The 10,840-nt window shown below is 48.6% G+C and overlaps 4 protein-coding genes across 4 annotated transcripts; 1 reads left to right on the forward strand and 3 right to left on the reverse strand.

The window, feature by feature from the left end:
* Positions 1-1,842: 1,842 nt before the first annotated feature.
* Positions 1,843-4,690, reverse strand: LOC108034143 (ribosomal L1 domain-containing protein CG13096). The gene is made up of 2 exons (XM_017108937.2): positions 3,145-4,690; positions 1,843-2,750 (listed from the first exon to the last, which is right to left on the reverse strand). The coding sequence occupies exons 1-2, from the start codon at positions 4,591-4,593 to the stop codon at positions 1,971-1,973; spliced, it is 2,229 nt and encodes a 742-aa protein (XP_016964426.1). The 5' UTR covers positions 4,594-4,690; the 3' UTR covers positions 1,843-1,970.
* Positions 4,691-5,505: 815 nt separating this feature from the next.
* Positions 5,506-8,177, reverse strand: LOC108034193 (U3 small nucleolar ribonucleoprotein protein MPP10). Its single transcript, XM_017109021.3, has 3 exons — positions 8,005-8,177; positions 6,213-7,935; positions 5,506-6,060 (listed from the first exon to the last, which is right to left on the reverse strand). The coding sequence occupies exons 1-3, from the start codon at positions 8,097-8,099 to the stop codon at positions 5,914-5,916; spliced, it is 1,965 nt and encodes a 654-aa protein (XP_016964510.1). The 5' UTR covers positions 8,100-8,177; the 3' UTR covers positions 5,506-5,913.
* A 236-nt stretch (positions 8,178-8,413) lies between these two features.
* LOC108034236 (phosphatidylinositol glycan anchor biosynthesis class U protein) lies at positions 8,414-10,130 on the forward strand. Its single transcript, XM_017109085.3, has 4 exons — positions 8,414-8,654; positions 8,718-9,342; positions 9,401-9,672; positions 9,736-10,130. The coding sequence occupies exons 1-4, from the start codon at positions 8,525-8,527 to the stop codon at positions 9,987-9,989; spliced, it is 1,281 nt and encodes a 426-aa protein (XP_016964574.1). The 5' UTR covers positions 8,414-8,524; the 3' UTR covers positions 9,990-10,130.
* Positions 10,080-10,741, reverse strand: LOC108034237 (39S ribosomal protein L51, mitochondrial). Its single transcript, XM_017109086.3, has one exon. It carries the CDS (start codon positions 10,640-10,642, stop codon positions 10,118-10,120), a length of 525 nt encoding a protein of 174 aa, XP_016964575.1. The 5' UTR covers positions 10,643-10,741; the 3' UTR covers positions 10,080-10,117.
* Positions 10,742-10,840: the final 99 nt, after the last annotated feature.

Raw genomic sequence — 10,840 nt, forward strand, 5'->3', positions numbered from 1 at the left:
GGATTTTGCGCAGTCATGGGGAGTCGGTGGGTGCTGTGCTGGCCCACTGGTCGCATACGCAACACGTGGCAAAAGGGCAACGGCAACGGAAACGCCACCAGTTGGAGTCGCCCATATCACTTTATTGTTCATCTATCTATTACGCACAATTATGGGGGCGTTTATCGAGCCATTGTCCATCGATCATGCTGTATCAGCATCTGATTGTTTTCAATTAGTGGCCTGGCCGGGGCAGCGCTCGGCCGCCAAATCCAATATAAATCCCGCCAATATTCCAGATTATTAATAATTTCTCGGGCATTATCTCATAATTGGCGCTAGATCTCTTATCTGACTTTCTGCCGCGCCGCTCTGCCTAATAACAGAGATTACCATCACAAATAATGCGGTTACTTTCGCGTACTCACAATTAGTCGGCCATAAATGGTGTGTGGTAGTTATGAAATTCCGAAGCTGATAGGGAAGTTATATCACGGGATATATCGCTAATGACTGATGTAATAAGGGCGGACTGGAGATGTTTAAATGATGATATTTATTTAATTTTTAATATTTATTTTATTTAAGGAAATGGGGTAAATGCTTGCTTTAGTTCTTTAGCCATGGTTTAAAAATATTTGGTTATAAATTATAATTACTTTAAATACAAATTTAAAATGAAATTGGACTCTCAGGACATGGTAATGAGAGTTGTCCAACCTTAAAAATCTTTAATTTTCTGTCAATCCCCAATTGACCCACATTTTTTCGAGCCCTGGCTGACGCAAAATCATATATAATAAAACAATGGCCAGCGGAAATGGGAAAATGCCAAATGCCCATGCAGGGAATCCAGATTACCCACATCCACATGGAAGAGTACATGCCTATCTGCACATACATATCGACTTTATGGCAGCCGCAGAAAACGCGGCTAATGATGATTTGGCCTGATAAAAGCTTTACAATGTTTTTGTTGCTCCCGACGACGTGTCCGGCTCGGTTTCGGTTACTGTTTTTGCCTTATTTATTCGGCGGTTAGCGGGGCCGTGGTTCTAATCTCCAGAGCCGCGACCTTGCCCACATAAAAAAGCCCAATGGATCTCAAATGGAATCGGACAAGACGGCTGTGAACTTGGACATACAACTGTCAAAGTTCCGGCGAGCCAGGAGCAATCCATAAGCCTAATTAAGAGGAATTATGCAGGCCAAGGGCCACTTTCGGTCAGCCCCAAAAAACCCAAACCCTCGCTAATACATAAATAATTCGTGGGCACATCAAAGAAATTGCATTTCGCTGTACTCCCACCGGATAGTTCGGGATCGGGCGAAAACATATAGAAGAGTACGGATGCATATAAATAGGTTCTTAGGAAAATTGAAATTGACTTTGTGGCGTACACGTTGCAGCTTCCCGCTGGGCGAAAAGTCCGGGGGCATAATGCATATTCGGATTTTATGACCTCAAAGGATGCCGCGAAGGGTTGTTGCCGTCCGCATTCACATCCACTTTGAGCTGCGATACATCAACAGGAATCTGAACCATTTTCCGCGAACAAGCAATCTGGAAAAGGCATTCAAAATCGCCGACCATACGTTTATGCCTGATTTGAGGATGTGCAGATATCGCTTTGTTGTGAATATTCATAGCCATTACTCGCAATTCATTGGGTTTGCAATCATACATGATATTCAAATTTAAAACGTTTTGCTGTACTGATTTGCATGTCATCTACAGTTGCAGAAAAGTGATTGTTTTCAATTAATTTAGTACATATAGTGGTTATTTTATGGGCTTTTTCAAGCGAATATGAATCCGTGCCCTGTAAATATTGATTTTGTTGGGTTAAAAAAACATAACTATTTCCATACTTAAAACATTCGTTTATTACTTAAAACTGTTGTAAAAATTGCAAACGGAATCATAGCGAAATTGGTTTGCATATATAGAAATAAACCTACATCTAACGAAGAGCAATGAGGCTGACTTATTACTCATCGTCGTCCTCATCATCATCATCATCCTCTTCGTCGTCATCCTCCTCATCGTCGTCCTCGTCGTCGTCATCATCATCGTCATTGTCTTCATCATCATCTCCCTCAGTATCGTCGCCATCCTCGTCGCTTTCGCCGGCGCTGTCCTCTGCCTCCTCGACTTCTTCCTCCTCGTCAGAATCTGCCTCAGCCTTGGCTCCCTCGCTGGACGAATCCTTGCGGGCCTTCTTCGTGGGCACAGCAGTGTCCTCGCCATCGTTGTCCTTGGGAGCAGCAGCAGAATCAGCGGCCAACAAAGCCACCTTCTCTGCGCGCAGCTCGGCCTTGCGCTTGACCTGATCCCTGGTCAGCTTTATGAAGTCCGCATCCTTGGTCAAGGCAAACTTGGACAGCACCTCGTTGGCCTGCTTCTTCAGCTTAAGCATACGCTGCTCCCGTGGACCCACCACATAGGGCGTGTCTGCCGGCGGAGCACACATGCTGACATACAGCGGCAGCGCTGAGGTGCCGGTAATGTCGATCCTAAGGTACATCGACCGGATGTTGGCCAGGCCACCGGGATAGACCTGCTGCAGTTGCTTGGTCACCAGCAAGATGTTCTCGGCTAGCTGCTCGGGGCTGTGCTCGTGGTTACCCACCGGAATGGCCGACAGATCGCCCTTGGCCAGCTGCCTGAATGCGGTGCGAGAAAGGGCGCGGGTCACCTCCTGCGACAGCTTGTCGTTGTCCTTGCTCAGACGGACGGGATGGAGCACATTTCTGGGCTTCTGGGTTTTCTGTAAATGGAGGAAAAAGATGGTAAGTATGATGTTTAATAAGAATATATGGATAATGATATTCTTTTTAACAATTTGACAACTGGTTAAAATAACTTTAATGTTAAGTAGACGATATAAGAGAAGAAGAAATACAAAATATTCAGTAGAACTTAGTTGAATATTTTTGGAGGAGTTAGTATTATTTATCCCATCGATATCGGCATTGACAGTAAGGAAAACTACTTTTGTTCCTGTTTTAAGGCCGGATTAAGATAAATAATCCAAAGTACACGAATTTCTTTTTTGCTTAAAGCCTTGATGGTCTACGTGACCCTCTTTTGGGATTATTTTTTGACAAAAGAAGGGTACTTTGCGTTCCTGGAACACACTCATTAGCAGGCAGATCGCTTACCTTGCCCAAAAAGGCGGTGGCCTGGCCCGAGAGGCGACCGTCGCACAACAGGTAGTCGTAGCTGTTGAGGAACTTGCGCTTGGCCTCGAAGGAACCCATTTCGTTGCGCAGCTGGTTGAATGGCACGATGGTGAAGCGCTGCTTTACGCCAGCCTCGCGCAGCAGATCCTCGTAATGCTGCTTGGTGGGGTCAGAGTCGAACTTGGCACCACGCTGCAAATCAGTCACAATGAGAGCCACATCGTCGTCGCTGCCCACCAGCGAATGCTTCAGGTTCAACTTGACCATGCGCTTGGGACAGCTGGGGATCTTGTAGCTGCACACTTGCAGAACGTAGCGGTAGTCGGTGAAGATCGAGGTAGTCTTCTTCTTGGCCACCTCATCGGACACCAAAGTCTTCAAGGCCTGGCAGACTTTAGTGACATTGTTCTCGCTGACAATCTCCTGGAACCTCTTCTCGTCAAAGGACTTCAGTTCGAAGGTCAGCTCGACAGGCTTCTTGGCCTTGACAGTCTCTTTCTTGGTGGCTTTTCCCTTGGCCTGACCAGGTTTCGCCTTGTTGTTGAACGGCTTCTTGGATTTCGGCGCCTTGGCTGGCTTGGAGAGCTTCTGCGCTGACTTCTTCTGGAGCTGGGCAGCTGGCTGCGGCTTGGCAGGTTTGGTTTGCGGTGCCTCCTTGGCGGGTTTTCCTGTTTTTTTGGGTGCTTCAGCTGCCGGCTTCTGGGATTTCTTGGAGGGAGCAGCAGCTGGCACTGATTTCTTGGCGGGAGCAACAGCTGGAACAGATTTCTTGGCTAGAGGAGCAGCCTTGTCGGATTTCTTGGCTGGAACAGCTTCCTTGGCCGACTTCTTAGCTGGAGCATCAGCCTGGGCTGGCTTCTTAGCTGGAACAGCAGCTAGGGCTGACTTCTTCTTTGGCGCAGGCTCCTTTACAGACTTCTTAGCTGGAACAGCAGCTAGGGCTGACTTCTTCTCTGGCGCAGGCTCCTTTACAGACTTCTTAGCTGGAGCTGGTTCCTTCTTGCCTGCCACCGGCGCAGCCTTGACCTTTTTCTCTTGTTTTTTGGGTGCCACTGGCGACTCGGGAGGCGCCAGGATCAGGGGCTTCTTCGCGACACTCTTTTTTTCCACTGTAGCCGGCTTTGCCTTTGACTTCTTTTCCGCAGGAGGGGCAGCCGGCGACTCCGGAGGAGCCAGAATCAGGGGCCTCTTGGCCGCCTTTGTCTTTGTCTGCTTCTCCACCTCCTTCTTGGACGCCTTTGCCTCTTTTTTGGCGGCATCTGGTTTTTGCACCACCGCGTTTTTCGCCTTTTTGCCGCTGGCCAAATCCAAAGTGGCTTCCGCGGGCAGTTTCTTGGTCTTCTCCGGCTTGCCCTTCTTCTTGACCACGCCCTCGATGCTGTTGCTCTTCTTCAGCGACTTGGGCTGCGGTTTCTGTACCTTAACCATCTTATTTAGGCGTCTGATGCGTATTATCCCGGGCAAAAAATATTTTTTAAATAAAACAAAACTACACGTGCTATGCTGAAGTGAGGCCGCCGAGTTTTCGGTCAGTTATACCGCCAAACATATTTTGTATAAAATTGCAAACGGTCACACTGATACCATCGGAGTTCTAAAGCGGTGGAGATCTTTGATAGAAATAATCAATTTCACCTTTGGCTTGAGTCCCAACTCGACAAATAATTGTGGTGAAAAAGTCTGCTTGAATTATACTTTTTATTTCAAAAACAAGAACAAACACCTGATGTTCTCGAATATAAATGTTACTCAATGGAAGTATGCTTGCAGAAAATCTTGTTTTACTAACACACCATACAGTCACTGCATGCTGATTTGTTACAATGTGCAATCTTATTTATTATTATTTGGTAATATATTTTTTAATGAATCGTCAGATAGTAACATAAAAAAACATCCTTTGACTTTTGAAACGAGGAAATGTGGACACTAACCGGGTTTATGTTTTATAGTTTTCGAGATCTCAGAAAGACAGATTTACATGGCTAGATCGACTCGCCTATATATATACCCCATGGGGTCCTTCTAAAGCTTCCTTCTACCTGCAGCATGCTTTCTAAGTAAAGTATATAATTGGTTTAGTATTGGTTTATTACTAGTAAATAAAAACCTTATTAATCTTTCGTTTAGGCAGGAGTTGATATGCTAAAGCAACATTATAATCAGCATATATACAATTTTTATGGATTTAAATGTGTTTTGTTACGCTGAACGAGCTAAATAATTTACCTTTTAACTCTAAAATTTGGGAGGAAAGGGTTAATGTAATGCCTGAAACCACACATAACTCAATTCAACTCCAGGAAACACATAAGAACATTAGAAGAAACCACTTGCAGCTTCCTTTAATTAGGGTCCTATTTACATAGCAAACAGTTTATTTTAAGTAATTTCTAAAAATAGTAATATTCCGCACGCTACACGCGTGCCTAATCGCCTCACCAGGCCACCGAATGTCCTTGACTCGCACACAGCCACACGCAAATCGCCCACACATCACATACGCATACGCAGGACAGTCGCACATGGAACATTAAAAGTACCGGCGCATGGCAGCTCCCATGGAGCCCCAAATTGAGGACTCCCCAGACTCGCAGGACGCGCCAAAAGTTATTCTTGCAACCAGGAATCCTTTGTGGACATACACTTGAGTGTGTGCCTGTGCCCGCTTTCTGGCACGTGACTGGAGACGAACAAACTTGGCTGGGTGAGGGCAATTACCAGTTGGAGGAGTCTTAAAATGTACATTTAAAGCTTCAGCCTTTTGGCATTCGCCTTGGAGGGGTCCTTTTTCGGTCGCTTGTTGGATGCTGTGGCCGCCGCGGTGTCCTGCAGTTTGCTGAAGAACGCCTTGGAGGACTTCAGGGCACCCTGGTCGTTGCTGTTCGCGTTGATCTGTAAGAAAAATGTCGTATCAATCATCTAATAAGTGTGATTTAATATTTTGATTTGAATGGAATGGCAGCCAGCAGCTAGAACCTTTGCTCTATCCCTATGTAGATGTGGCACAACACAACAAAGATACCCTCAACAGGAGCAATAGTTACCTTCTGAACATTGCGATTCTTGGTGATCGACTTTAGCAGCTTGGCATCCGCCTCCTTCTTCGTAGGCGCCTTGCCCTCCTTGGCACGCTGAAGATCTCGCTGCTCGAGCGCCAAGTTGATGGCCCGCTGCTTCTGCTTCTTCTTCCGGCGCTCGCGGTTCTTGTCCGTCCGGTCGCGCTCCGTCTTGCCCAGAGGAGCGTGCTTGGGTCCACGGAACACTTCCTCGGGGGCCAGCAGCTTGGCATCACTCACCGCCACCGGAGCCACCTCTTCCATGTGCACTGCCGGCGTGTTGGTCACAATCTTGATCTCTGGCGCCACCGGCTTGGGCGTGAAGTGGAAGTTGGACAGAGCGTCCAGTTTGAGGAACAGGGACCGCATTGCCTTCTTGATTTCCTGGTGTTCTTTGGGTTCCGGACCAGTTTTATCATCGGCATCGCGGTTCGGGTCAAGCTTTTCCATCTCGCGCTGGTACTGCGCCTCGTAGATCTGCGACAGAGACTGCTTCGACTTCTCCTGGTCCAGAACAAGCTGCTTGCGATATTCCTGCGGCGTGTTCACCGGGCGCACGGTGCGTTCCACATCGTCCCAGGCTTTGTCGCGAATGCGCTGCTTGATGATGTCCTCGATGGAGCGATTATCCTCTTCTGTAATGGGCGCCGTGGGTCTGGTGGTGGAGTCGAAGTCGAGAATCTCCTCGAGCAGAGAGTTCTGGGGACGATTGGAGGCCTTGACCTCACCTTTCAACTGCCAGGGCTTCTCGCCCAGGACAACGTCCTCGTAGTCGCGGATCCTCTGGAACAAACGAGCCTCACGCATCTCATTGGAGGACTGTGTGGGTAACTCCGCTGGTTCCTCTTCCTCTTTATCTTTTTCTGAATCCGAGTCTGAATCGCTGGCAGGTTCAATGCCACTTTTTGCCACAAACTCTGATTCGTCTATTTCGCTGGCTGCCTCCTCTCGATCCTCTCCAGCTTCCCCTTGGACATCTCCCTCGTTCTGATCTGCCTCGTCTTCTTCGGGATTTTCATCGTCTTCCTGCTCACTCTCACTTGCATTTTCATTGAAGAAATCCTTTTGCTTGCCTTTGCCAAACTTCTTAGCATGCTGTTCCAGTTCCTCGTCCATATCGAAGAAATCCGCGTAGTTGACATTGCCATCCTCATCCTCTTCTCCCAGTCCGAAATCCTCGGCAAAGTGATCGATGTCGTCCGCCTGCTCCACGCGACGCTTGCTGTTCAGCCGACGCATCTCCTTGGCGTCCTCCTGCTCCAGGAACTCGTTCATCTCGTCCAGCTTGAAGAAGGTATCGTCCACGATGGATTTGCGCCCTCGCTTCTTTTTATCCTTGACGGGTGATGTTGTCTTTTCCTTTCCTTGCCCCCTATCCTCGTCGCTGAAACCTGATTCCTCATCTTCTTCCTCTTCGGCCGACTCTTGGGCTTCCTGATCTTCGTTCTCATCCTCCTCCTCCTCGCCGTCGTCCAGCTCGATGCCCAGGTGCTGCTCCCGCATGGCCGTCAGCTGGGCGGTCTGCTCCAGCAGCTGTTGGATCACCAGCTCGTTGCGCATCTCCAGCTGCTGCCAGATCTGCTCCTCGTCCATCTCCTGCAGCACCAGTTCCGGCAGCAGTGCCTCCTTGTTGGCCACATCCCCGCTGATGCTCACGGCGTACGTCTGCTGGATAAGCTGCTCGATGGCCTCCACTTGTTCCGGTTGCGGCCTGAAATAGAAATTGTTTAGGTTTCGTTTGAAAAAAAAACACGTGCGCGGCTGCCGGAGAAAAACAAACTTGAGGAAACGCTCCGGATTCCTGGTCAGCTGCTCGAAGTTCTCTGCGATTTCCTTGAAGACATTCGCCTTCTTCGTTTTTTTACTGCCAATCATTTTAAATTGAGTTTATTGCGCTCAAATAAGTTAAATACGAGCTAGAGCAAGTGCGGTGAACTAAAGTAAAATAAAACATAGCAGTGCTGCCAGACCGGTGAAACATTTTCGATCACAAACGTTTTCAATCAGCCCTGGTTTCCCGCTGGAAAATCCGTTATTCTTTTTAGACTTAAAATCTTGCTTAATTTGTAACATTTTAAAAGAAAATCTCCAGCAGTAATTTAATCGCTTTTGCAACAGCGGCCAATGTGAACAACTTTTTCGCAGTTGCAACTCAGCTGTTTGGAATCCCAGTTTCGTGACACGACCATCGCCAACCCATCGAGGGTTTTTGCCACCACTAACGCAGCTGTAAGCGGCTTTTTCAGGCGGAGTCGAGCCCGCAGACAATCCCCAAAGCTATGCCCAGGCACCACTAGAAGATGGATTCGAAGTTCTTCAAACTGCTCCTCCTGGGCGCCGCCGTGCGCTTCTACTTCTGCCGCACGCCGCTGGCCGCGATGATTGGCAATCGGGTGGAGTTCGCGACGCCTCTGAATTCACACAAGCGCAGTGAGTAAACAAAGTACACATCACACCCATATATGTATCCCAATACGTTTGTTATCCCTGCAGTGCAAGAGGGGATCTTCCTGCTCCAGAATGGCATTGATCCCTACCAGGGCGACGTGGTCCACGAGTCGCCCCTGATCCTCAGCGCTCTCTCCGGCTTGTTCCAAAACTTCCCGCAGTTCTTGGCCGCGTTCTACATAATCCTGGATGTGTGCACTGCGGCCCTGCTATATATGATGAGCCGGCGCTTTGTGGAGCAGAAGCAGGATCAGCAGAAGGCGGAGCGAAAGGAGTATGCGAAGGACTCGGAGGAGCTGCAGTTCAACGGGCTGGACAAGTTGGACATTCCGGAACTGGTGATCGTGGCGTACCTCTTCAATCCGCTGACCGTGATGAGCTGCATCGGCATGACCTCGACGGTGATAAGCAATCTCTTCATGGCCTTCTTTTTCTACTGCCTCGTGAAAGGACTGCTCCTTCCGTGCCTTCTGGTTCTGGCCTTTGAGACCGTCCGCAGCTTCTATCCCATCGTGCTGATTGCTCCGCTGCTCCTGGTTTTCTCGCGGAACTCCATCAGAAGGGGTGTGGCCATTTCGCTGCTCTATGCCCTCTGCTGCCTGGGCGTGGTGGTGACCAACTATTTTGTGCTCAACAGCTGGAACTTCTTGGATGGCACTCTGGGATTCATGTGGGTTTAAAGACATAAGAATTTTATATTTCTTACTTAATTTCTACCATGGTTACAGATTTTACTTTCGCGATCTGCAGCCGAACATCGGCCTGTTCTGGTACTTTTTCACCGAAATGTTCGAGCACTTCCGCACCATGTTCCTGATCACATTCCAATTGAATGCCACTGTCCTATACCTCCTACCGCTTACCATCAAACTGCGCAAGGAACCTATTCTGCTGGCCACCGTCCTGGTGGCTCTCATGGCTGTTTTTCGAGCATATCCCAGCCTGGGCGACGTGGGCTTCTACTTGGCCCTACTGCCTTTGTGGAAAAGATGCTGGAAATGTGAGATTGCTATTCTAATAAGCCTCTCCTCCCGAATCACTAATTATTTTTAATTCCTTTTAGTCATGTCCCACGGCTTTGTAGTCTTTACGTTCTTCCTGGTCACCCTGTCCCTGATGGGCGCCCTTTGGCATTTGTGGATCTACGCAGGCTCGGCAAATGCCAATTTCTACTTTGGCGCCACACTAGCATTTTCCACCGGCCAGATCTTCCTCATCACCGATCTGCTGTTTGCTCACGTTAAACGCGAGTTTTGTCTTTTTAACGGCCAGAAAATTTATATCGATGGCGAGGAAGCGAGGATAGTGCTAAAGTAGGCAACAGAATCGGATCAATAAGAAGTATAATCCAGGAACTTTGTACAGATGCAGAGGCATACTCTTAAGATAAGTGAACTCCAAACAATATCAGATTAAAACAAACATTTTATTTGATCTTAATGGATCTACTGGTGCGAATAGCCCGTCTTGGTCTTGCGATTGAGGAACTTGTACAGATAGAGGATGCGCTTCTCCATTTCCCGCCACTTGGTGGGTCGGGCAATGGGGTACTTGGACTTCTCGAGCAGCCTGCGCTTGCGGAGCAGCACCTGGTACTCATTGCCGGACACACCGCGCAGCCAGGAGGGCAGGGAGTAGAGGACCTTCACCGGATGCAGGCGATCGCTGCCCAGAATGTCGATGTAGTCATTCTGGCCAAACAGGGCACGCTTCTTGGCCCAGGCGTTCTTTGGCCGGTACACGGGCATGGGCAGCTTGTGTCCGTTGTCCACATGGGGCAGCAGTCCGCTCTTGAAGATCTTGTCCTCGTAGCCGTAGCGCCGCACAGTGGGTCCGCGTGCTCTGCGCTCAGCGTGGGACAACTGACGCACCGTGGAGCTCGTAGATGCCACGGGAGCCAAGGGTTTTCCACCCACTGCCAGGAGCGTGGCTCTGCCCAGCTTTTGAATCGCGCTTCCCAGCCAGGACATGGCTTTATTTTAATTTACGATTAGATAATTGTAAACACAGCCTGGAAATGGGCGAAAAAACACGGCCGGCACAGCTGTTCTCGCTGGGATATCGATATGCGACAGTCGGTTATCGAAAGTAAGGGTATTCAGCACCAACAAAACAGGCCATTTAATAGGGATTTAATTAAGTTTCTGTCAATTATGATTCACAATTTA

Source organism: Drosophila biarmipes, chromosome 2L (genome assembly GCF_025231255.1).
Source record: "Drosophila biarmipes strain raj3 chromosome 2L, RU_DBia_V1.1, whole genome shotgun sequence".
Classification (NCBI taxonomy): Eukaryota; Metazoa; Arthropoda; class Insecta; order Diptera; family Drosophilidae; genus Drosophila; species Drosophila biarmipes.